General features: G+C 41.0%; 1 protein-coding gene across 1 annotated transcript in view; it reads left to right on the top strand.

The window, feature by feature from the left end:
- Window positions 1-26,796, top strand: part of rtn4rl1b (reticulon 4 receptor-like 1b) — a 156,317-nt gene extending 129,521 nt beyond the window's left edge. Inside the window, exons 2-3 of the mRNA XM_030743567.1 lie at window positions 23,237-23,688; window positions 24,066-26,796. Of these exons, the coding sequence (XP_030599427.1) occupies window positions 23,237-23,688; window positions 24,066-24,959 (1,346 nt within the window). The 3' untranslated portion in view covers window positions 24,960-26,796. The remainder of the gene's footprint in view (window positions 1-23,236; window positions 23,689-24,065) is intronic.
- Window positions 26,797-27,244: the final 448 nt, after the last annotated feature.

The following is a 27,244-nucleotide window of genomic DNA, read 5'->3' as shown; positions in this document are numbered from 1 at the left end:
CCGATAACTCAGTAGAAAACAAGTAAACTAAAGCTAAAAAGCAGCCTGCGGGGGATTCACTTTTGTACTGTTCCTGGCTGCAACAATAAGTTTTATGTTAAAAAAACGAAAACAAAACAAGGATACACTGTCCACTTTCACTCTGTCTCTTAAGCAGTAAGTGGTTCTTTGTTGTTGCCTAGCTGCACTGAAATGACAATATGCAGCTATTAGCCGTAATGTTCAGGTTTGTAGAGCACTTTATAAATGAGGACTGTTTGAGTCAGGCTTCACTGGACCGACAAGCTGAAGTCAATGATGTCCCCTCTGTGTCTAATTTTTCCTTTAACGCCATTAATACCTGACTGAGTACAGTTAGGAGGTTGCTTGCATAGGCTGCCCAGTTACTATTAATATCTTAGCAAACTGCATCTACACAGTCCTGAGGAGGCAACTTTGCTCAGTTTTGTGAATTAAGTTTTTGAACTAAAAAGAATGCAAAAACCTTTGACTATTCTGTGGTTATCTATTCAGACAATAAGATTAGATTAGATTAGATTGGATTAGATTAGATTAGATTAGATTAGATTAGATTTTCCATTTAAAACCAAGTTTCAGGGGCTTAGAAGCCGATATGTCAATTCCAGGCACACTGCTTCTCTTAAAGAAACTGCTGTGCTTTACCATAGAGATTTCAAGACTGACACTCCAAACAAATAACCCAACTGTACAAAAGCATCTCAGCACACTGAATTTAGTGGAATTTGTCACAGACTTCCTACCCGAAGACATCCACCTGCAGTACTTAATAGAGGGATCAAATAACTTAGTTCTTGAGGTTTGAAGCACAGGAAAAAAAAAGGGGAGAAAGATAATGTCTTTTTTGCAGGACCGATTCATTAAATTCTTTGCAGTGGTCAGAGTAAGACTGAAGTATGACAGATATCAGCATATGGGGAATAGAATTCATGTACCGCATATGAATTATTACATGCTGAAACTGATAGCTATTAATATAACCTGTATCAAGTTTTGTCATAATGCCAACTGCTAAGAACAATGCTGAAAGCAGAAGGACATTTATTAAATTTATTGCTTTAACTACTGCAGCATGAGTAACTGAAATCAGTCAGCAAACCTGCTATAAAGGACGTCATTTTAATTTCAAGTCTTTGGTTTAATAAAATTCCTACCATTCAGCTGAGAGCCATTGTTTGGTGCATTCCAAATGATAGCGTTTCTCTTTATTTTGCGCAACACGAAAAGGAAAACAAAAAACAAAAGTGAGACAGAAAACACAATGTGATATTCATACATGTGATTCATTCATACAGAGACGCGCAGGCCGAATCTAAAAACCAAAAGGAGAATGTGACTCCCTTAGAAGCAAAGGTGTAGTGTTCCACAGACATGCAGTGGATCTCCACCTCTTGGCAGTGTGATTAATATGGTACACAGTATCTACTACACTTGCCTAAAAATAACTGACATGTTAGAGTCTTTTATTAAGCCTGTGGTGTTTACTGCACACAAATATGCCATTTTTCCTTTCGTGACTTTAAAGCATCCTGCCAGCAGCATACTATATTATGCTGATAAAACTGCAGTAAATATTAGATTCTGAATTATGCTTTTTTTTTTTTCTTTTTTTTTTTTTTTTTTGAATTATGCTTTATATCATGACACGTGACTAATCATGCTAGTTTGCATCGCATGCACATTTGACTTTGCTTCATCGTATTCTTTGGTTGTTTGATCATGGTGCTGGACTTGTGATTTTGAAAATATGGTCATATTATTGCACAGCTGTGTGACTGAAGTTAGAGTTAAATCAGTAGTATGTGCAAATATTTTACAGTTTGATCCATAGTGCAATATCATCACTATACAGTAGGAACTGCATGTACAAATTATCAGTTAAAGTTGCAGAATGATCAGTTATCCTTGTGTGAGAAGGGTATTATGAATAAATTACATGTGTCCTTGATTTTCTAGACAAGATAACCACATGGTGCATATTAATCAGCACCGCCATCACTTTAGGCTATACTGTACAAACTCCCCGCCTTTCTACCTTGAACCCGCCTACTTACCCACCCACACATCCCATTTTTAATGCGGCCAAATGTGGCTCTCTCTCAGTCAGGAGAACTTGCTATAATGAATTTTGGGCAATTCCATAAGGGTTGTACAAAGAATAATATCCAAAACTGGCTTCTATCTTGCCAAGTTGTGGTCCTGAGAGTTTAATGACAGAACTTTTTGTTCACGGTTTCTACAAAAAAAAAACAAAAAAAAAACAGATTTTACAGACAATAGGCAGATGTTCAATGATTTTCTTATTTTAATGAAAGCTGACCTCTTGCAAAACAAGAAGGTTGATCAGCACACGTGGCACAGTGAGAGCAGCGCATGCACATCCAAAATTAACTTTTATGATTGATAAAAAAAATCCACAGATCTCAAAGAAAAGATTTCCACATTCTATTGTTATTTGTTGCATTGTGAAGTTATTCTATTATTATATCTTTTGTCTGATTTTGACACTGAATCCTCGCTCTTGCTTTTTTTTTTCCCTTTTTTGGAGCAGCAGATTGTTTTCTTGTCATAATGACAGTGGGATAAAAATCCCATGAACCAAACAGACAATGTGATAAATTTTCTCAAGTTGATACTTTTTTGATTTGGATGGATTTCTCTATCGAAGTTTCTTAAAACTGGTAACAAATATTAGATAGCGTCTTACAAAAAAAGGTCCTTAAGAGCTGGGTGCTGGAGTTTTGCCTCATATTACTCAAACAGAAGTTAAAATGTAATTTGGGAAGTACTTTCAAACATGGATTAAGATACAATTGTTACTCTGCTGAGTCTGTACTGCAGCAGATAGGTATTTTTGGATTGACTCAGAATAAACTGCAGTGTCAATATTTATGGTAATGAAGGAATACAGCACTAGAGTGAAGCTAAACTATGTGATTTTAATAGTGTTTGGGCAACAATAGAGGTCATGCCACAGAGGAATAAGCTACACAAACAATATCCATTCATTGTTGTTTTCTGCTTTTTCAGGGAATTTGTTCAGAGTACGAAGAAAATGGAATATCGCCAGACTTCCACTTTTAGTTGTCTAAAGGTGACTTACCCTCAGAAGTGACAGATGACAATGTTGTTTTGAAGAATGGTTGTTGTTTTATTAATTTGAGGCTGTTAAAATGATGCATTTGATTAATGTGCTGAAATGTTTTTTTTTTTTGCATATAATGGTTTTAGCTGTTAACTCTTTGCAAAGTCTATTTTAACTCTTATAAAAGTGCCATACATATATCACGTTTGCTGTTTTGTCAGCATTGTGAGTCAAACAGAAAGAATCACTTTGGCAAACTTGGTCTGTTTGAGTTTGGGCTTTTGCCATTACACCTTCACATGGCTGACTGAGGCCTAGTTTAACCTTTGAAACAGCCCCACCAACAATTCTGCTCCAGGGTAGAGCAGAATAGGTAGGTGAGAGGCAATGACTTGGTGAGGAGCTAACATCTGCGGTGGTGAAGGCAGAGAGGTGTGAAGATAATACCCCCAATGGGGAGATATGCAAGGCAGGGGTGCTTTACGACACTCAGTCAGTGTGGTGTGAAGGAGTCCTGCATTGCACACAAAAACTAAAAGTAACTCGTTCCATAGGCGAGGCTTTGGATTTCTGTCTTAATCTCATTTCTTTCCTTTCTTACTGACTCTTATCTTTTTACATCTCAAATTCAATTTGCTTTATTGCCATGACCGCAATTAAATGCAGTTATTGTTGCAGAATATTTCTATTGTACAAGTGCATTTCTGCATAATATACAGAACTGTTTTAAATTAGCGTAATCTCCTCTTTGGTCCTTCTTATGCGTTTGTTTTATATTGCATGCAGATGCTTTTATATATACAGTATGCATGTACTCTATAATTAGAATACACCACACATGCATGCACACACAAACACAGACACACACTACATTAATAATAACATCCAGCTTCTGACTTTAATCTACTTCTACTTTAATCAGCTTATTAATGACAGTCTTTAGTTAAGTGTTATTGTGAAATCTATTAAACGTAACATGGAATAATAAAACAAACACTGTTAATGTACAGTTTCTGTTATAGAAAACTAATCATATAATCAAGTGTGAAATGCAGCTGCAACTCATCAAATTTAAGCATGTTTGAAGTTATATATGCTTCATTTCCTGCAAAAAAACATCCTTCAACAATTACTTTAACAATCTTTCCTCTAGCTTAGAAGACTCAACCACAGATGTGTAATTAAAATGACCATCCAAATACTGTTATTTGCTGTCACAAAACCTGAATACCACTCACAGGATAAGTTACATTACAACTGTATTTATCCTTTACAGCTCACTTATAGGTGGCGTCACTCAGTGCAGCATCCATTCTTTTCCCCTCCTTTGTTTCTCTGTATCTCTTTACACTGTCTCTTTGTCTCTCTTTCCTTCATTTTTCTGCCTTTTCTGCTTTCATTGAAACACCACCCTCACAATTTCTTGTGTAAACAAACCCCTCACTGTCTCTCTCTTTCTCTCTCTCCGTCCTTGACTTTAGTTCTCCTTATCCGTCTTCAAGGAGAGATGGAGGGAAAGTGGCTGGAGGGAATCGTGTTTCATCATCCAACCATATGAACTGAGATAGGGCCTGACATCTTCTTTTGCAGCTGCTCGTCTGAATATCATTGTTGTCTATAACTTGCTGCAATATGCAGTGCAAGGCTCTCTGTTTGGTCACATGTCAAAAGAGTTCAAGGGACCAAGTCATTACATGCAACAAAAATTAGTCTCTGGCCATCACTGTGGTGGGGGGAAAAAAATAAACCACTTATCTGTGGAACGTCTGCAGCAAAGCACTTGGCTTTATAAGGAGAGAGAGGATTGGGAGCACTCACTAGTGAGTGGTAGTTGCATGCAGACAAGCAGCTGAGAGGGAGGAGAAAGCACTCACAAAGCCGAGTGTGGTTTGCCTCCAGAGGGTTCAGGTTTACAATGGAGAGCAGGAAAGCAAAACAGAAGCTTCAAATGGCAGAGTTGTGGCAAAAGCAGCAGCTCTCTTGACATGAAGAAACATGAAAATGTCTTCTGAAAAGACATTCATTCGTGATCCTCAGATTTCACTTCATAGGCAACTAGGCAAAGCATATAGAGTCAAGAATTAATTATTGTGTTATATGGTTTTTTTTCTTCTTCTTCTTTTTTAGAGTTTTGGTGATGGGACACTTTGAAGTGAATCTTTGGTTTGGTGTTGTGTTTTTTTTAACTGGCACGCTAAATCCCATAAGCTGCTATAGTATCTCTAACAGCCAGACCAGGCTTTCTTTAATCATAACTAGACAGTGACCGTGTTTTATCCAGCAAAGCCTCCTGCTTTGTAGTTTTGGGAAAGAACAGCAGAATCAATTAAACAGCAAGGGGGACGTGGCATGAGCAAGGAGGGGAGTAAATAATTGCAGAGACAGGTCGCAAAGAGGAACAGCAATTAACTATCCATTTATAAAAATGCAAGAGATAACATTCATGAACTGTCACTGTTTACTCAAGGCTGAAGGGACTTTATATCTGTCTCTCAGGAGTGAAGCCACAAACAGGCACAGGTACTGCGCATTTGTTAAATGGAGACACAGAAGTGACTCAGGGCAACTCTAATGCGCTGCAGAGAACAGAGCGAATGAAATGATAAGTTATCGTGCTCAGCTGGAGCTAGACTATATGAAACCAAAGATGAACTGAATGAAGACAGAATAGTTCGAATAAAAAAAGTGGAAAGACCAAGATAGAATCCAATCAGGAGAAAAACAGGTCTAAATATGATTAGATGAAAACTGAACTCACCAAAGTCTTTTCCCCCCTCTCTCATGAATCAAAAGTTACAGTAAATGCTGAGGCATTTGTTGGGGGAAGAGTGTTGGAGCCTTCAAGGTGATAAGCCCTGTAGAGGCCAGTACATTAATGAATTGACATTACCCAAGGATCAATGGTGAAGCTCTCAGGATTTGAAAAACTACACTTAATGGAAAGGGATTACTCTCTTAAGATCAAGGTCCTCCACTTTGAATCTTCCCCTCACTCCTTTTCTTCTGCTGTTTTGTATTCTGTTCCTCACCCCCCCCCCCCCCCCCCCCCCCCCCCCAAGCCCCTTGTAGAAGAACAAACACAAACACACACTCTCATTTGCATTATGACAGGGTTTCCTCAATCAACTGCTGTTAATGAAGAGTTTTGCTAAAAATGTGCCATTACTATGTCCTCTTTGTTGCACTGTATTTGCTGTTTGTGCACACTTTATTGATAGTAATACTCAACCAAAAATCATATCTTTAAATGTAAGATTTTTTTTTTTTTTTTGCTAACTAGTTTATGAAGGGCACATCACAGCAATCATCAATTATTAATGATCTATTAGACTGAGATCTGGTGACTGTGGAGGCCATTTGAGTACAGTGAACTCATTGTAATGTTCAAAAAATCAGTCTGAGATGATTTGAGCTTTGTGACATGGTACGTTATCCTGCTGGAAGCAGCCATGAGAAGATGGGTACACTGTGGACAAAGTCACCAATACTCCAATAAGCTGTGGCATTTAAATGATGCTCAGTTGGTTCTAAGGGGCCCAAAGTGGGCTGCAAAAATATCCCTCATATCATTACACCACCACCACCACCACCAGCAGCCTGATCTCTTGATACAAGGCAGGACTGAGCCATGCTTTCATGTTGTTTATGCCAAATTCTTACCCTATCATCCAAATGCTGCAGCACAAATGGAGTCTCATCAGACCAGGCAATATTTTCCTAAAATGCAATCCAATTTTGGTGAACCCATGTCAATTGTAGCCTCAGTTTCCTGTTGGTAGCTGACAGGAGTGTCACCCAGTGTGGTCTTTGCTTCTGTAGCCCATCTGCTTTAAGGTGCAATGTGTTGTGCATTCAGAGATGCTTTTCTGGATACCTTGGTTATCATGATTTACTGTTGCCTTCCTATCAGTTTGAAGTTGTCTGGCCATTCTCTTCTGACATAAACAAGGCATTTTTACCCAGAGAACTGCCGCTCACTGGACACTTTTCTTTTTAGGGCCATTCTCTATAAACCCTAGAGATGGTTGTGCAGGAAAATTCCAGTAGATCAGCAGTTTCTGAAACTCAGACCAGCTCATCTGGCACCAACAACCACGCCAAGTTCACCTTTTTTCTCCATTCTGATGCCTGTCATCTCAATGATGCCTACATTCCTAAAACGCATTACATTGTTGCCATGTGATCGGCTCATTTGCGTTAATGAGCAGCCGTGTGGAGGTACCTAATGAAGTGGCTGCTGAGTGTAATTTACTTTTTGTTTGGGTGGGCAAGAAACAAGCTATGGATTTTCTTATGGGTTTTTTGTTGTTGTTGTTGTTGTTTTTAACTTTCTACCAGTATTTTGTTTAAATAGATGGTGACTTTCCCTGGCTCCTGGTTTTAGTTATTCAGTGATCAGATCCCCAAATATGTGAGATGCTGAGGAAAACCAATCGTTTAATCAGCTTATTAGAATTTTCCTTCTGCTGCTACGAGACATTGGTGTCCTGTACTTAATTTTGAGTGCTCATGATTGTATTAATTTGTAAACTTACCACAGTTGGCCTGTATCATATTGTGTACTTCATGTGAGTGACCACCTGTACATTCATTTGTACACTGTGTGTTCGTAGCACTTACTGTACAAACATCTGCGCACACTCACGCCTGTATTGTATACCATGCTCTCCTCTAGATCATCTTTCAGCTCTGACTTCCACTGAGACCGTCCTCTTCATCTGTTGGCCATCTTGCTATCATTTGAACTAATGAGCCACATTGCAATGCTGTTCCCTGTGCATGCTTTTCTGCTTTATTTCACATTTCTGCTTGTCTCTTTGAAGCCATTAGTTAAGACTCTTGAAACTCTCTGTATGCGTGTGTGTGTGTGTGTGTGTGTGTGTGTGTGTGTGTGTGTGTGTGTGTGTGTGTGTGTGTGTGTGTGTGTGTGTGTGCGCGCGTGCGCCTCTATGTACACGGAGCACCAAAATCTCACCTGCTATGAATAATTGATCTGTTGAATCTAGGGCGCATGAGGTTTGTATGCAAGAAGGCAGCTGCTGCAGCAGGAGGGTACCTTACAGTCTGTTTTAAAAGAAACATGTAAGGGGTACCACGAGGAGGAGATTAGTGAACTAGAAAATGCCACCGTTGTCTGTAGACATGGATCTATACTGACCTGATGGCTCCAAAGCAGAGCTATGCAACTTCTAAATCATTAATCAGAAAAAGCTTTTAGTGACATGTACTGTAGCTGGAATGTGCTCTGTGAATATCTAAAAGGTTAGCTATGGTCATATTTACATATGTCAACATAGTGCAATCAATCACAACAATTGATGTAAAACAATCTGGAGGAACTGTTCAGGATTTGATTGTGGAACAAAGGTTCTCGACACTGGGAAAAAAAACATGTCTGAGAATGAACAACACACAAAGCAACATAATGTACTCTGGATTTCATGATAACTAAAGAGCACCACCATGACATTTTGATAGGTAAAAACAATCTGAAAAATTTTTCATCATTAAGCCGTGCAGTAAGCTGATCTCATGTTACCCGTGCTAAAATTATAGTGTTTCGAGTGACAGGTATGTGAAATGAAGGGCAGTTTGATATAAAATCCAAGCAGATTGAGGCAAATTGTAGGGTACGTCAGCGTGCTATTAGACTGATTGTAATGTTATAAATAATAGATTTTTATATTTGGTGTTGCTGCATGAATTTCAAAACGAGAAAGAAATAATTTTTACTTTTGGCCCACATTGGTCATTCTGCTCTGCTTTTCTAAGCACTGTGTTAATTTATTAACTCCACAGGGAAATTTCAATACTTTGCGTTCCCCTTCTAGAGAAACATCAAAGCACAGGGTCAGTTAAAGAGCATCAGCCCTGGAGCTGGTAATGATTCAATGCCTTGTTTAGTTTCTTCTTTGGGGAGATGCTTGCTGACATGAGGCTTGTAAGCAGGTCCTGCGGTTCATAGAGTAACTGCAACAGAAGTCCTGTAGACATGTTTTCCCATGTGCATTGGCACGCTTTAAGAACAACCTCCAACTGAAAAGCGCTTCCTTCTTCGTCCATAACTTCTTTCTTAAATTACAGAGTCAGTAGACTAACTTATTGTCCGAGACTTTTTCGCTCCTTTTCTCTCCATCTGTCGGCTCACTGTCACACAGCATCACTACAGCTGAGCTGTCACTCTGACAAAGACATGCAATGATTGGCTGTGCCGCACTCTGTCATTGACATACATGCGCGTGATTGAACAAGACACAGCAACTGGACCAGCTGGGCTGACTGACATCCATCCAGTCAGCTGTTGGAAGCTATAAAGTCAGCTAAAAAATCTGCAAAGAATTATCAAGTGTGTGGCACAGAAAACCGGAAGGAGCGTTAGCCTGTGTATACTAAACTTTAAATGTTTGGTCCTTTTATTAAAATAAACTTAATTGTTAAGCTTTATTCTATCTATTTCTTCAATCAAGACAAATCATAATTTATCTAAATTCAGTCTTCATACTCAAGCTATATCATGATATTTCAAGGAATTTTGTGATATTTATGATCATATAGGGGGAAAGAAAATGCCTAACATTTTGTCTGTGACTGCAGCTTGCAGCCAGCACCATTTATTAGTGCAAACAAAAAGAAGGACATTCTCCATCCTTCTTTTCCAGTGAGCTACTGTCTTTGATGACAGACTACCCAGTTTAAAATGTGAATCTATGCCAGCATCAGCAGCATTACTGTGCAACAGTAGTGACACAGCATTTATACAATAACACAGCATAAGACAAATATAAGTACAAAAGCGTGTTTCTGTTTATGGAGGGAAACTAGCAAGCGCTGCAGCAATGCTGGCACTTTTGTTTGCTTTTGCACCACCTGCTAGTATCGCCATACATGCCTTCAGAGCCTGGTTGTACTCAGGCTCTGAGTACAACCAGGCTCTGAAGTGTGTTTTTGTCTCAAGTGGTGCAACAAGTTTGTTGTTTCCACCTTTACCAGGAGCAGTTTTCTTAATTATTGTGCTTTGTTGGAGGTTGTTGAAGAAGCTCCTGTTTTAGGTAGTAAATCATTATAGGAGACTGGCATACAGCTTTTGCTCTCAAAGATTCCTGTGCTTGTGTCATTGATGTGCATGCCATTGAGCGTAATGGCATGATGCCGCTGTATTGGTGATATTGCAATATGACGCATTGATACCACGTACACCGGTATTATCATGGGCAATATTATATTGCACTGCACCAATACAATTTTACAAGGTGACAGTCTTGGAAAGAAGTTATGTGTAACAGCATGTAGCAGTTTTGTCATTTTAAATCTAGTATGAAATATGAGGTGTGATCAAAAAGTTGTGAGAACAGATCAGCCTCACCTGATTAAATTTGGCCAGTCTCACATTCAAGACCATCTTCTTGGGGCAGCCAGCATGGCTGCTTTTGTAGACTGCTCCCTGTAACACCTGTTCTGAGAACTTGCACAGAGAGCAAGTATTAACTTCTTCAGACTAACCCTGAGTTCATCTGGAGGATTATCACTGGTCAGAGTCTTCAGTAGTTTTCAAAGGAAGTGTTTTCAAGTTTCCAAGCATGAAGGCCGCACGCCACGTGAAGAATGAGACCTGGAGCAGATGTCGTTCTTTCATCAGGTTGTGCACTATGAATTCTTCGCCAGGGTGAGACTGTCAACACGAGAGAGGATATTCAGAGGAAACTACTATACGAACTGTAGTGCATCCCACCATGCTATATTGTGCATTTGCTTCCCTGTGACCTCATCCAGTTCTCAAATATGAAAATTATAGGGAACTGGATGAGTTCCTTATAGGGGGGGTGATCCATCCCACAATGCTGAGGACCAAGCACAACAACTGAAAAAGCATCCAGTCCAGACTTGTGTGAGAAAATGACTTTGAATGTGAAACTGGTCAAATTTCAATCAGGTAATGCTGCTGATTTTTATGAACCTCACTGGCATTCCTTTAGATTACTTTATATTGTTCCTTTAATCAAGTATTCAATTATCATACATTTGCCAGAGCTTTGTATGACTATTTTAACTGATAAAATAACGTAAGGTACAGGAAATATAACTTTTACTAAGCCAAAAATATTCATTCCATGGCTAATTTATAACACATTCCAGTTGATTTACACTTATTCTCTCTTTCACTGTCATTATGAAAAGTTTTGTTGTTTTATTAATAGTATAAGTGATGTAGCTTCTCTAGTGTCATTCAAAACAAACAGTTTTTCGGCAATATTGGCTATTGGCTATTTACCTTGCACTACAGCAGCTACAGCTGCTACACTATTTTTTTAAGTACTCTGTATTTTACTTCTATATTTATTCTATCTGTATATAGTGTTTTATTATATAGTTTATATTTTATTTAAGTGTTTGTCTAAGACTTTCATTGCCAGTAGTGATGTGCCATTGTTACCTGTATATAACAATAATGAAACTAAACTAAACTAAATGCATGATTTATAAACACACTGTAAAGAAATCTTTAATAAATCTTCAAAATAGCTTAAAGGGTACTCGTCCGCTGGGATCTCATATGTATGCACATTGCACTTTCATTCAGAAATAAATTTTCAATGCATGGTGAAAATGAGACAGAGGAGGTATAAATATCCATTTATACTGCGAGCCAGACTGTAAAGATTTCTCTACATTAGTAGAGTTAAGGCCTGTAAACTCCTCTGAGAACCAATATGAAAGATAATTATTAGCCACTCCACCAGCAGGAATTGTGTTATAAATGCTCTCTATCACCTTAATAGAAGGACAGTATGTGAACTACATATGGATATGCTTTGGATGATTCATATAGGTTTGGAAGAACCATTAGTTTAGTTAGGTCAGTGCTGTGCAATACCGCTACAGGGAGTGCAATATATTTGAATCATTTTGCTTTGTGCTGTCATGATAAATGACAGTAGTTGGTGGCTGATAGCCTTGCTGTCAACAGTGATGATTTTTGGCTAGTGTGCCTGTCTAAGAATATGCATGAATGGTGCATACGTGCTGTGTGCATGCACAAGTGTGCGTATGCATTTGCACCTGTGTGTACATGCGTGATGTATGGCATCTATAAATGCTTAACAGAATAATCTGAAGGTATGAAATGTAAAAGAGTAGCAGGTACAGATGCTGTTCAGAATACAAGTGGAATTAACACTGAAGTCTGTTAATTAGCATGTTGGTATGAAACATCTGTGGATAGCTTAGCCATAAGCCTTCTTCCTCTCTGCCTGGCTTCTCAGCTGAGAGGAAGAAGGCTCTCAAATTCCATCTCTGAAATAAATGAGTTTTATATACTCGAATGCTCTCCACAAATCTTTTTCATTAGCCTATACGTGCTCTGTAAGATGTTGCTTGTTTAGAGGAGTTATTTTTAGGCCCTCTGAACTGAGAAACACTGTTGTCACTCACACAATGTCTGCCTGCTTTATGTTGAACTTCCCTCTGGTTTATCTGCTCGTTTTTATGTGCTTGTGTGTTGCGTAGCATCTAACCAAGAGCATATTCAGTTGCAATTGTCTGCAGTGTGAAGTGAGAGAGGCCTCTGTCATTGTTTTATAGATCTATCAAGGGCCGCACAACTGACCTGCCAGTACTGTTAACAACACCAAACAGCCATAATATAGCACTTGGCAAGTTATAAATATCAGTCATGTGGGAAATACAATGGTCTATATAACCCTGACATAACTTGGCAGTCTGTGCCAGCCTGCTATGTGACTGGGCTTCAGTTCTCACCTGCTCACTCTACTTTTACTGTTCTTCTCTCTTGGCAGGGATGTGATCAGAAACATGAAGCCATTCTGTCCCTTGAAAAGAAGCCAAACAGACAGAAGAGTGATCAAATTATAATTAATGTGCAGGAAGTGGTCACACTGTGGAAGGCTGTTGACAGCTTACAGTTTCACAGCACACACTGTGCCGATATGCATGGAACAAATCACAGGAATAAAACATGGAAAAGAACAACCGCATGTAAATCAGCAGCAAAAGCCCTTCTGGTCTGAAAAACAACTTGTGGCATTGAACTTAGTTCTCTGAATATTTTTAAATATTTTAAATATTTTTATGAAGTGATGAGTGAATTAAGGTAAAAAATAAATAAGTAAATAACTTGATTTCGCGCATAAAATCTTAGATGACACCAGATACGATTCTGCTCTCATACAGACAGGAAACAATCACCCAGTTTGCTGATGCCTCTGCACGAGAAGAATATCATGGTGGTGTATTGTGTTTCCAAAAAACATTTCTATTCAGCTGCATTTCTGAAAGTTCTCCACATTGCCACTCTTCTCGTCCATTTTCATTTCGTTCGCCAGAAGAATAGTCATGCAACCTTATGAGGCAATATTGCCTGCAGTGGGGTCGGGAAATGGCAAATGAAACAAAATCTATAACATTTTGCAGTCAACTGTAAAATAGAGAAAAAAACAAATATTCCCAGGCAAGCGTTGCCGGTCACAGCTGTTGGCAGGGGTGTTCATGTGTGAGTTTGCTGTTCAGTCGGAGAATAATGGCAGTAATCAGTGCTTTTAACAAGTCAACACGCCAATAATACACGTCGACTGATAAATATAATAGACTATTGTTCTATTAACAAATTAGAGACGACAATCGTGTCTTTAGATGCAGAGAAAGCATTTGATCGGGTAAATTGGAAATTCTTACTAGCAGTTCTGCAAAAATTTGGATTCGGTTCATCCTTTATAAACTGGATCAGAACACTACACAGCTCTCCGAATGCGCGAGTTAGGACAAATGATCTCATTTCACAAAGTTTCAGTCTGCAGAGGGGCACTAGGCAGGGCTGCCCACTCTCTCCCTCTCTTTTTGTAATTTTCATTGAGCCGCTAGCAGCAGCAATCCGTCAAAATGCAAATATTAAAGGGATTCAAACTGAAAATATGGACCATAAACTTAGCCTTTATGCTGATGATGTATTACTTTTCCTTGGGAATTCACAAGGCTCTCTTTTGAAGACTATCACACTGATAGATAAGTTCTCATCTATATCTGATTACTCTATCAATTGGAGTAAATCAACAGTTTTGCCTCTGAATTGTAATTTCCAGAGAACCTCTAGGACCCCACTAAAGTCAGGAAATATTAGATATTTAGGCATAAATTTTTCCGCCAGGCTCTCAGACTTGGTACGATTAAATCATATCCCCTTATTAAAAACAATAGAGGATGATCTCACACGTTGGAACAGTTTACCTATATCACTTATGGGGAGAGTTGCTGCCATTAAAATGATGGTTTTACCAAAAATTAATTATCTATTTTCATTGATCCCTAATAAACCTTCTATTCCTTGGTTCAAGTCACTAGATTCAAACATCTCAAAATTTTTATGGAAAAACAAACAGTCAAGAATAAGCTTAAAAACTTTACAAAAGCCAAAACACAGTGGAGGTCTAGAATTACCAAACTTTTATTACTATTTCTTAAGCAGTAGATTGCAGTATATTTCAAAGTGGATCAAATCCAACTCATTAGACAACCCATGGCTGGATCTAGAACAGGCGTTTTGTGGAAAAATAAAAATCTCAGATTTACCTTTCATTAGTTCCAGTATTAAACATCATAACTGCTATAAAGTCCTTAGTATAAATACCTCTCTGACAGCCTGGTGGGAATTTTTAAAAATAACTAAGTCTTCACTCATCCCCTGTAAACTAACACCCATTTGGAACAATCCAGATATTTGTCAGAAAAAGAAAATGCTGAATTTTCCGTTATGGCGTGATAAGGGTATAAATAACTTAGAACATATTATCCAAGATGGAAATTTTATCACGTTCCAAGAACTTATATCAAAATATAGAATTGACAACGGTAGATTTCTGGAATATCAACAAGTTAAGTCCGTCCTACAGGGAAGATTTAACCTTAATCAATTGAATCTAGAAATGCCTACTTGGGTAACAGAATTTCTTAACCTCTGTACCCCAAAATTGTTATCAAAATTATATAAATTATTAATAAAAACTGATGATTCAGTTTCCCTCCCAATTACAAAATGGGAGCGTGATCTTTCTGTCAACCTGGATCAAAATTTATGGACAGAAATATGTTTAAATATCTTCAAAATGACTAAAAGACCCCAAATACAACTTGTACAATATAAGATTCTCCATAGAACATACTACACTGGACAAAGGATGTTCCAAATGGGCCTTACACACTCAAACATATGCACCCACTGTACAAGCAATTCAGAGGATAATCATCTACACGCTCTGTGGTCTTGTGTACCAGTTCAGAGATTTTGGCAGAGGATTTGTGAAGATCTATCCACATGGTTTAGCTGTCATATCCCAACTTCCCCCAGACTATGCATCTTAGGTGATGTCAGTGAATTAATTATGGAGTTAAATATATCACACATAGTTCTTACTGCCTTGTGCATCGCTAAGAAGATGATCCTCATGAACTGGAAGACAAAAAATAAACTATGTATTACTCAGTACAGAAATTTATTAGTAGATCATGTTAGTTTAGAGAGAATGTCTGCTTCTTCTAAAAACAAATTGGAGGAATTTGACTCTCTTTGGTTCCCACTGCTCAGCTCCATTACTTAGTGGGGGTGGTGGGCTGCGGGCTCTGCTCCTGATGTGCTTTGTGGGGGGGTGGGGGGGGACTCCGGGGGCCTGGGTAGCTGGTAGCCTCCTGGGGCTGGGGTCCTGGGGCGACCTTCTGGTGATGTCTGTGTGCCTGTCCTGGTTGGTGGTGGTGGGGGCTTGGATGGTGCTGCCTTCAGTCCTGGGGTGTGGGCGGGGTGCTTGGGGGGGTGGTGCCGGCCCTCGGTCGGTTGGCTGGTCTTCCCTGTATGGCTTGGGGGCTGGGGTCTGGGGCCCCGGCACTGGGGCCGCGCCGGCTCCCGGTGGGCCCCCCCTGGCGCGGGGGGGGCCTCTGCTGTCCCGGCCGCGCCGCCGGGTGGGGTGGGTTGGCCTGACGTCGGGATGTCCGGTCTACGCTTTTGGGGCCCTGGGGTGCCTGCATTGCAGGGGGGTGGGGTGGGGGATGGGGCCGCGGTGGGGTGGTTGGGGGGGACTGGGCACTGCATTTCCATGCCCAGGCCAGTATGTCCTGTCGCCTGTTTGTGTCTATTGTTGAGTGAATGGGCATCTAGGAGGAGCGGGCCGCCCTCTGCGGTGGGGGCGAGGGCGCCAACCTCGGGTGCTGCAGTGCTCCGGGATGCTGTCACCGCGGCCCCGGGCGCACCTCCCCCTGCCCTGTGCTGGGGTGTGGGAGGTCGGGGTGCCTATTGAGCCAGCGGCCAGCTGGCTCTCTTCTTCCAGGATTTTTCCTGGTCATATGCCCCCCCCCCCCCTCCCCCTCCCCATACACAAACACACACACACACACACACAGAATACACATCACTCACAGATGTAGGATGGAGAGGCCACGTGGAGAGCTGCACCACCACTTGCCTCTCCGTTTTAATTGCACTTTAGTCATTATAACTCACAACACATACACACTTACACCCTGATACACATAGGACCTTTGGGGCAGGCATGTTACTCAGAGGTTGATGAGATGGGCCGCTGAGGTGGCCCCCCTCGGATCCTCGTCACTGTCTGTCTCCAAATTTTATTTGCACTTTAGACATGGAGGGTTTTGGGGGGGCAGTGTGGGCAAGCGCTGACGACCAACAGTTGGCGCTTGTGGCATAACTGTCCCCTCAATTTTAACTGCACCCTATACACCTCATTCACTCACAAACATTAACACATAGACCTACAAGTTGGGGAGGAGGAGGGGTGGATGGGCCATCTTACACCCCGATTTCTTGCGTCTCGCCCGGGGTCGGGGGCGGGTGGTGCCTTGGGGACCGGGCTGGTGGCGTCCTGGGGTCGCTGTTGGCCCTGGGGTGGTTTCCACTTGCCCCGCCTTCAGAGGGTGGGTAGCTATGGATGAATGTGTGTCTTTGTGTATTTGTCACCGTCTCCGTGAGTATGGGTGGGTGAGTGAATGTGTATGTATGGCATATCTGTGTGTGGGTAAGTATGTATGGGCATGTATGAGTATCTGTGTATAAATGTGTACACGGGTGTCTGGGTGTGTTTGTATGTATGGCTGGACCTGGGGCTGGGCCTGGGGCCTTGCCTCCTGGCCGCTCCTTGCTGGTTGCCTCCTCCCCCCTACCCCCCTGGGATGGGGGTGCCTCGGGGTTCCTGGGTGGGGCTGGGTGTTCTGGCGTGGGTACTGGCCTGCCCCCCTTGGGGGTGCGGTGCGGGGCTGCGTTGGCTTCTTCGGCGTGGGGGGGGGCTCTGTGGAGGGTCGGGCGGTCCTTGGGTGCCGTGGGCCCGGGAGCCCTGCCGCCGGCCAGTGCAGGGGGCTGGCCGCTGGGGGGGGGCTGGCTTCTCATCGCCTTGGGTTCCCTGGAGCCCTCGCTCCTCGACTGGGGGGGCTCCGTCTGAGACCACCCTCTCCCGTCTGCTGGGGTAGGTGTGCGGTTGTCTTTGGACTGAGTGGCCGGGGGTCTTCCTGGCCCTTGGTGGGCTGCTGGTGGCCTGGGTTTCCGGGGGCTTTCCGTACCTGCCTCTGGCTTCTGATGGGTGGAGCTGCAGCGTTTTGCCCTCATTGGTAAGTACGTTCCATGACACAGACACAAACATGACACAGACACAAACGCCCACTCAATCACAACTCAACAAAATTGTTGGTGTGCGTAACATGCTTTGTTAGTTTTGTTTTTCACACACAAATTTATTTTTGCAAGTATTGATAGTATTTTTTTTTATATGTTAAAGTGATGAAGTATCTGATTAATAGACTTGTGCTCTTTCCCCTTTTTTTTTTTGCTCCCTTTCTCTCTCCCTTTTTCTTCTCTTTATTTTCCTCTTCTTCAGCCTGTCAGCTCTGGCTGTTACATAGTATGTGGAAAAATAACTCAGATAAATAAAATAAAGGGTTAAAACAACAACAAGAAGAGCCTATTGAGAACCTATAGAGCTCATCTTGAAATAGCAAATATGTTTGGCACAACAACGCATTCAGATCACAGTTCTGCTTGCAAGATCTACCAGACATGACAGGCTAAAAAAAAAAAAAAAAAAAAAAAAAAAAAAAAAAAAAAAAAAAAAAAAAAAAAAAAAAAAAAAAACAAGTCAACAGAGAAATTCTTTAAAAATGCTAATGAGAGAGAGCTCGAGTGAAAGTATAATTTTTGTGCCATTACGGCTGTTTCTTTTGCCTCGAACAGTAAATACTTGCATTTGGGCTTTTGTTGCAGCTTTGCTAATTAAAATAAATATGCACTCACTGACCCGCAGTGGAAATATCAGGAGCTGACGTTCTGTTCAAGGCATCGTTCTGCTTGCTACAAAAGGCTCATATAAATTAATACAAACGGAAAATGATTGAATGTAAAAACACAATTTAAAAAAGGTCAAGTTTCACTGCGACCTCAAGTCTTAAGAGTCTTGTTAAAATTGTTTGATGGTTGTAAATCTGTTAAACCATCTACACACACACACATATATACAAGAAAGCTTGCCAAAAGATGTGACCATGTATTGAACAGTGCAATGCACTGCTTTATTATGATTGACCACTGTATGCATGAGCATGATTGCAAACATGTTTTGAGTGTTAAGTGAGCTGAGACATTATTTAGAACCAGCCAGTAGCAGAAGCGAAAACACCAGAGAGCTTATCGGGGTCTTTGGAGAGACACAGGAAATTGAGTTTGTCCAGTCTAATGATGGGCAGGGTCTCACGGCTTTACAGGCGTACCATTTCTCTCCTATTAGCAAAAGATGTGTTATTCATGAGGGCAAAGCTAGTGTGAACTATGTTTCATTGATATTCTATACAGTCACTTTTCATTGTCTGTCAGGGGACCCGTGCCATTCTGTTTTATTCATTTATTTATCTTTTTCTATTTCTACACTCTGAAAGGAAAAAAAATGAACTTGATGAACTGATGACAATGGTCAGGGGGTCAAACGGGATTGTCTCTGTGAAAGGCCATCAATACCGTCTCTCCTCAGTGGGAAACTTTATGGGCAAACTGTGACGCAAGTGTTAATAGACGGGCCGGTCTCCTACCAGATATGGCTCCGCTTTTTCCTTTTCCAAAAACACATTCTCATTCGGAGCCTCGCCTTTTATTCTGCCAAATTCCAATAGGCACTATTGGCGTATATATGCGCTGTCATGCCCAAAAGCTATTTATATAATACAATCTGAGCTGAAAGGCTTATTGTGTGAGCACACAATGCAGTTATGATAAACACAATTTTTTTTTTTACATTTAACGTCAGCTTCCCCACATAATTCTTATTTGTTCCTCTGTGCTGAGAACCAGTCTCCATATTGAAAAACTCTATAAGCAAGAGTCATTCATCCCTTTATGCTTGTCATGCCGACATGATCGGCCTCGTCCCTGAACCCGGTACATGTGTTATGTGATGTGGCGCTGTGTGAATCGGTGCCTGTGTGCAATTATGCTCCCATCTGTATTTCACGTAGTGTTTAGTGGCGCAAGTACATGGCATGTTGAGCTCAGTGAGCTGGCAGGTATTACAGTCTCCAGTGGAAATAGTGGAAATGGGTGTTAGGCCGGCTGCGAAACAAAGCGCACATGCCCTGAGCGTGGCTGAAAACACTGAAAAAGGTGTTTGGAGCTCCCTGGAGCCTAAATATGCATGGAGAAGAGATTATGTCAGATTGTTTCACCATCAAAAGAGCATCCACATTATACAGTATGTTTATGTAATTTAAAGCCTCATCTGGGCTGACGTTAGAAGATTTTATTCATAGGGAAGGAACAAGGAACAAACATTACACCTATCGTGAATTTTTTCTCATATTTATTATTTTTCCTCTGCAAAATGGTAAAGAAAAAAAAACGGCTATTTTAGGAGAGCAAATTTAGCAGGGTAAAGAATCTATTACTTTGTCCTTACAAGCTGAGGAGAGTGAGAAGCGAGGAGGCGCATCCTTATGTGTCCAACATGATTAGCAGATCACTGATTCAAATTGTCTCCCTATCAAGGCAGCATCTACATTCCCATCCTCTCGCTTTCCCCGTGTATCAGACTTATCACTGTCTTTTGCCTGCTCAGATAATTTAACTGAAGACATGCATGAAGTAAGGTGTTAATGGAAATAGTTTAAGGCCCCGGAAAATAGTTATTTGAGTGATAAGATCGGTTTTATGAAAAATAGAATCTCTTGGATGAATTCCTACAAAGAGCCAAGTGAAATAAGTATCTAATCTCAGAGCAAATATAAAAGCATCAGAAGGATGACATTTGTTTTATTGTGCGAGTTCTTCTTCAGTGTGCGTCTTCTGTAAAGGTCAATACGCTAATAAATTGTGACACCCATACAAAATGAAACGATTAGAAAGCTGCATCTTAAGTTTGTGGTGGTTCCTGCATAATGCAAATTTTCCTGAAAGAGCGGCCAGAGAATTTAGTGTGTCTTGTCCTATTTGTCTGATAAATAAAGCAAACCTTTATGTTCCCAATGGTAATGCAAAACATTTTCACCTATTTACTCAGTCAGCGGGTGCCATGCTTAATACATGGTCATAGAAATGGAAAGTATTGAGGTATAAAAAAAAACACCTGCAGAGTGACAAATTAGTGAAACAGCTCTCCTGTTTGTTATTGATTGTGTTAAAACTCTGGTTGTCTTGATGCAGGTCATGACAGAAACATCAGAAGTCTAAATAAAGATGAGGTTTATTGAAGTTCTCTCACGGCATGTCGCAGTCTCTAAAATTATATTCACCTGTATACCAGCACACAGAAACACATTCTCATACTCAACCTTTTGACAGTGTTCAACCGTGAAGAATCACCTCATTTAGTGAGCACATTTCTGGTTCAGGAGGATGCATGCGTTTCCATTGTTGCCCAGTGGCAGGGCTTAACAAATAGGATTAGATCCGTGCCCGAGAGAGCACACTCATGTTCAGGTGACACACCGCTCCATGCTCCAGCTCTGCAACTAGACACAGAGAATTACTGTTAAAGGTCAGTGGAGTCAGACGCTGAATGTCACAGCTTAGCCACAGTTTGGCAAGAAAATACATTCAGATAAATAGCCCAGTCTCTTGGTGGAGAGTAATTCTGCCCCTGAAATTCCAGCATAAAAGGCCCAGGATTATAGGGTGAGTTAAAAGGCAACAGAGGCATATCGATTAGAGGTGGTGAATCACAGCTCCACTATGCTGTGAATAATAAACTGGGTAGAAGACAGCCAGGGGTTTTCAGATGGAACCTTCATGACAGGCTGTGAGTTGTGCTCATTTTAGATGAGACTGTGGATAAGTCACATCTCCCATCTGAAGGATCACGGGAATCATGTCACTGATCAGAAAGCACCTCGGAGTAGCTTACTACAGTTTAAATAAGCATTCCACACCCCATTTAACAACACAAAACTGACTGATCACAGACTCCGCTCCCTGGAAAGAAGTGCCAGTGGACTTAGTGAAGGGACCGGACTCTTAATAGCATATCTCGCAAAGGTGGGAGGGTATTGGAAAGCGTAATTTCTGAAATAGCTGCATATGTGTCGAATCAGACGAGTGTTGCACCAGAGATTCAGTCAGCTTCACCGAGACATCATGTGACTCAGTGGAGCAGGTGTTATTGTTTGCTGTCTTAAATAGACTCCTCATTGTGGGCCTAAACAAACTTATCTGATTTGGGCTGCAAACTGTGAGCAAGAAGGTCCATATGTGTACACACTCAGTGCCATGAGTGAAGCAATCAGAGAGGCAATGTCAGTGCAATGTTAAAACAAAGCACATAATGGACTTATGATGAGCAGTGTATGTCCTTGACTGGCACAGAAACAGATGATGAAACAGTGGCAAAATCAGGGATTGTGCATTGCTGTTTTCTAACCCGTGTTGTATGACTAAGAGCTCATTTTTACCCACAGTAGTGGTGTGGATATAGAGATAGCAATGTCCAGGAGGAAATATGAAAAACAGGATAGACTGACAGGCATTTGTCAAAAACTTACCATGAGCATTTTAGTGCTGGAACTTAATGTTATGCACGCCTACATTAACTTTAGGTGCAAATACAGCCACATAGATCCAGTAGCATATCCCATGGGTCGTTTTTAGCTTTGGGATCATTACTTTTTTTAAAAGTAATGCAAAATATGTTGCTTAATTATTCCCCGGAGAATTACCCTACTCATTACATTACTTTTCCAGGACTACATAGCATGCCCCAAAATGCATAATTAGCAGATAACAATATAAACCATCAGCAGCAGTCCCACATGTCAAAACACAAATCCCTGTCCTAATGAGGACACACACAATATCTTTCTTTTTGTGTTTAAGTATAAACACAAAGTCGACAACGCAAAGTAAAGTTGAAAACCAACTCAAAGAGACTTCAAAGTGATCCCCTACTGTGAGCCTACTGTAGAAACAAGTAAAGGTAGCAATGGAGGCTACAATGTTACAAGCCTGACTGTTCATCATTGCCTTTGTTAGATGCTGAAGATCAGGCTCTGGTTGCTGGGGTGGGGTGAGCATACACTCAGTTATAACATCACTCCAAGTTCTTCCCTTGCTTTGTGTTAGCATGCCGCCTGTGCAGATGTTGCAAAGAGCTGATATTGTGTTTGCAGTTGTGCTAGAATGGAGTTGTTTCTGTCCTGGACTCAGTTTTCTTTCATGCACAGAAACAAAAATGTTCATATCTCCCCTCCACAAAAGTTGAGGTGTGGAGAAAAAGTTTTCATCCTCCCTGCACAAAAACCAGAATCAGCTGATTGTAGCACAAGTGCAGGAAGAAAAAGGCTTGACTGATGTTTTCTTTCTATCTCCCCATCGCACAGATAATTGAAGAAACTTTGTAATGCCAGTAATGATATGATTATAACTAATGCATTAATGCACTGTTACTGAAAAATGTAATGTGATGTTGTGTTACTTTGTAACACTTTACACCCAACACTGATGATTTTATATATAGTATTAATCTTTTAAGTACTAAACTAGATACAGAGGCTCTAAGTCACATGTCCGATCAAAATTTTGCAGCTAATTAATTTCTCCTTGTTGTCCTTCTGTGTATGTGTGTGTGTGTGTGTGTGTGTGTGTTCTCACTGCAGGCTGTGGACTGGAGTTCCTGCTGGTTCTCTGTGGGCTTGAGTTTTCTTGGTCCTGCCCCCGTCACTGTATCTGCTACAGTGCGCCCAGCACCGTCTCATGCCAAGCCCATAACTTCCTTTCAGTACCTGATGGAATTCCTCCCGACAGCGAGCGCATCTTCTTACAGAACAACAAGATCCATCGCTTACTACGTGGACACTTCAGCACCAACACTGTCACTCTCTGGATCTACTCCAACAACATCACATACATTGAGCCATCAACCTTTCATGGCTTCACATTGCTGGAGGAGCTGGATCTAGGAGATAACCGCCACTTGCGGTCCTTGGCTGAAGATACTTTTCATGGACTGAGTCGGCTCAACGCGCTTCACTTGTACCATTGTGGGCTCAGTTCACTTCCAAATAACATTTTCCAAGGCCTCAGAAATCTACAGTATCTCTACTTGCAGGTAAACTTTGTACACAATTTGTCTTTACTGTTTTGTTTTCTTCATTATCAGTAAGACTAATCAACATTATCAGCATTATTGCTGTTGATTTTTGTATAAAAAAAATCTAATTGGATAACTAAATGCATTCAAACACAACCCACACAGAGTAACCCTAAACTCTGTGCCAATTTTGAAGCATCAACCAGATGATGAGTTAATTTTGCATTACTAGGTTTAGGAATTATTGAATAAAAGACACAGCATGTGCTTATTCACTGAGATACTCGATAAAAGATTAAGAACACATTGTTCATAATCTTCCCCAAAAATGCATTTGTGGCATGTGGACATAATATGTAGTAATACAGTGTAATTATGTATGTATGTCACCCCAGGACAATCACCTGAAGTACCTGCAGGATGACACATTTATGGATCTCCACAACCTGAGCCACCTATTCCTGCATGGAAACCGCCTGTGGAGCCTTAACCAGAATACCTTCAGAGGTCTGCGAGCCTTGGACCGTTTACTTCTGCACCAAAACCAGATAGAGTGGGTTGACCGTTTGTCCTTCCATGACCTAAAACGTCTCACCACTCTCTACCTGTTCAACAACTCCCTGATAGAGCTGCCTGGACAGTGTCTGGACATGCTGCCTGCCCTGGAGTACCTACGTCTCAATGACAATCCCTGGTCATGTGACTGCAAGGCCCTGTCATTATGGGAGTGGTTGAAACGTTTCAGAGGTTCGACATCTTCAGTTGGTTGCCAGTCACCAGCTGATATGATTGGGAAAGACCTCAAGGAGCTGCGCAAGGAGGACTTCCCCAACTGTTTACCAACTGTTCCTAGTTCAGAGTCCAGAGCCCAGACTAACAATTTATCTGGCACAGTAAATCCATCTATGAATCGTGGAGTAGCACTGGGCTCTGGAGGGCAGACCAACATAGTGCATCCCTCGAGGCCGGGCCGTTCTCGAAACTGCACAAAGCCCCGTAACAGGGTGAGCAAGGGGAAGGGTGACAATGAGGTTCACCATTCAAAAGAGGTCATGGCAGACAAGGAAGCTTCCTCTCCAGATTTCACGGAGGGGGGAAAACATGACCACACATCCCCAGATGGCACAGTCACAAGGAGGAAGCACAAGTGTACTCCCCGGACCACTGTTCGCCCCCCAAGTGGGGTTCAACAAGCCAACAATAGGGCAACCTTACCCCAGTCTTTACTACATGTCAACGCCCTCTTTGTGGCCTTGATAGCGACAAATACTGACTACATTCTCCGCTGACCTTCAGCGCGTTTAGCCAATGCTAATCACAAAAAAACCAAGCCCTCAGACCCTCTCTTGCTCCTGCACTACAAGGCCTGAGTGTCTTTTTATGTATGTGTGTGAATTGATATATGTGTAAATGTAGTGTAGGGAGCTTTACTGTTCAAACTGAAACAGGCTTTCAAAGCATCAAACATCGACAAGAGCAAAACTCACAGCACAAAAATCGGAGAGACTGAGAATGATGACAGGTAAATGCAGACCAAGCTTGCACTGCCAATGCCAATATGATTTAATCACTGTATGTATTTGTGTCTTACATGTTTTAAGTTTTCTTTTAAGTAAGCTGGAGTTCTGATTACCAAAATTAGGTGAAAAGAGAACAAAAATTAAGAGATGATGGCACTTGCAGGGTAAAACCTGTTAGCTAGTTGGCTCTGAAATGGATAGGACAGGTCTTCAAGTGCCCCATTGAGCTTTATGTTTAAGTAAATGCAAAGTCAATGAACCTGTAAAGCCTCTGGTGTAAGTTTTATCTTACTCTCATCCCATCTGAAAAATGTGTTTTTCTGTTGCATCCTTTGCTAACAACAAGTCCAAACAATTCGATGTGTTTCTCATAAACAGAGGTAAAGTGTAAGCATGGCAATAAATTCTGAGTCGATATGAAACACAGGGATTTGCCATTCTCACTACCAAGTGAAAATCTATAGCCACAGATGTTTTTATGGCCATTAAAAGAGAAACCAGTAAGCTCACACACAATATGAAGCCGCGACAAATTGTAACATCTTCTCTCTACATAATGCTGGCTTTTTTCAGGTACTGTCCCTTCTGCCTAGCAGTATTTCTACACACCACTTTCTGACATCTCTGTTTATACCACTTCTCTCCTTCTGTGCAACTGAAGACTAAGCTGCTAATTGTTTCAAGATGATGAGGACTGCCATCCGCTATTTTCATTCGCTTGGGAAGCAGTGCGCGTCTCTGGGAGATCAAGCTGTGAATAAGTGAAGAGTTTGTCTATATCTTGTGTCAGATGTTGTTCATTTGATTTTTTTCTAAGACACAAAATGGACCTAGAAATGGATCCCTGCTGCAGGGCCGACGGGAGCCTTAGAGGTCAAGGGTCAAATGGGGGCTTCTCTGTTTCCCAGTGAGGATGTGTAAAATGATCCCCTCCTGAGTGAGGACATTCCTGCCTCATTGAGAATATGAGGAACACATTTTTTCAGAATCACTTATCTTCAGAGGGACGCGAGAACACGACTCTAGAGGGAAAAAGAAATGTGTGCTTACCTTAAACGACTCTTGCAATCAATAAGCGTTTAAAAAGAACAATTTGAATGGAGCATCACAAAACTGGGATCACGCAGTGAGAATTATCCCTCTTTATTAACTGATGCGATTGTTCATGGATGTAGGGATCTAAGAGGAAGGCAATCGCTTCTGAAGTAATAAGGGGGATGGAGTGATGGACTATTACAGGACATGTTGTACTGCTGGAGTTGTTGTGCCTCCCTAACGAAGTACTAATAAGACAGTGTCCATATCAGTAATGTGAACTGTACCAGTAACGACGGCGACAGGAGGACTTCTCGCAGTGCTGATATTAATCATTTACTGTATTACTATGAGAAAAACAGTATCAGTGACATCAATGATGATAACAGGGTTTTCACTCTTCCTGTCAGGAGGAGTATTTACATTTTTTTTTAATTTTATGGTGATTTGTTTATTTTTCATGTTATATTTTTAAAACCTATTATTTGTTAATGCACAATTCCTCACCTCCTCTTTCTTGCTCAACTGTATGTTTATTAATCTTTTTTTTTTCTTTTTATGCCATAATTAAATTGTTCGGTAAGTTATCATCAAAGAACAACAGTACAAAAATGTTTATAAAGATATTAAAATCTATATCTTCTTATGTCTACCTCTGCAGTCTGTGCCTGTTTATTTGTTGGCTTCTTGGGAGAAAAGGAAATTTATGCTTAATCCTCCTTTCTTGGCCTTTTCCTTTTAATTTGTTTAAAGCAGAAATTGATTGTGTCAGCAAATATAGCTTTTTCCTCACCCCGTTTACCCCTCTGTCTAAGCCGCACTTTGCAATGTCTCATCCCTGATCAGGCGCTACTGGCTAAACTACAACTGCATCTTAACTACTGGCTCGCCTCGGTCTGTAAACACCAGTGATTGGCATTCAGTATACAGATTTACAGAGTAAATATTATATTACTGACATGTCAAAGGAAAGTGCAGAATAAGTTCCTGACAAATTTGAAAAAAGAATATTCAAATAG

This window comes from Archocentrus centrarchus, chromosome 13 (assembly GCF_007364275.1).
Source record: "Archocentrus centrarchus isolate MPI-CPG fArcCen1 chromosome 13, fArcCen1, whole genome shotgun sequence".
NCBI lineage: Eukaryota > Metazoa > Chordata > Actinopteri > Cichliformes > Cichlidae > Archocentrus > Archocentrus centrarchus.
The sequence above is the reverse complement of the archived record's forward strand: the minus strand, read 5'-3'. Positions and strand labels throughout refer to the sequence as shown.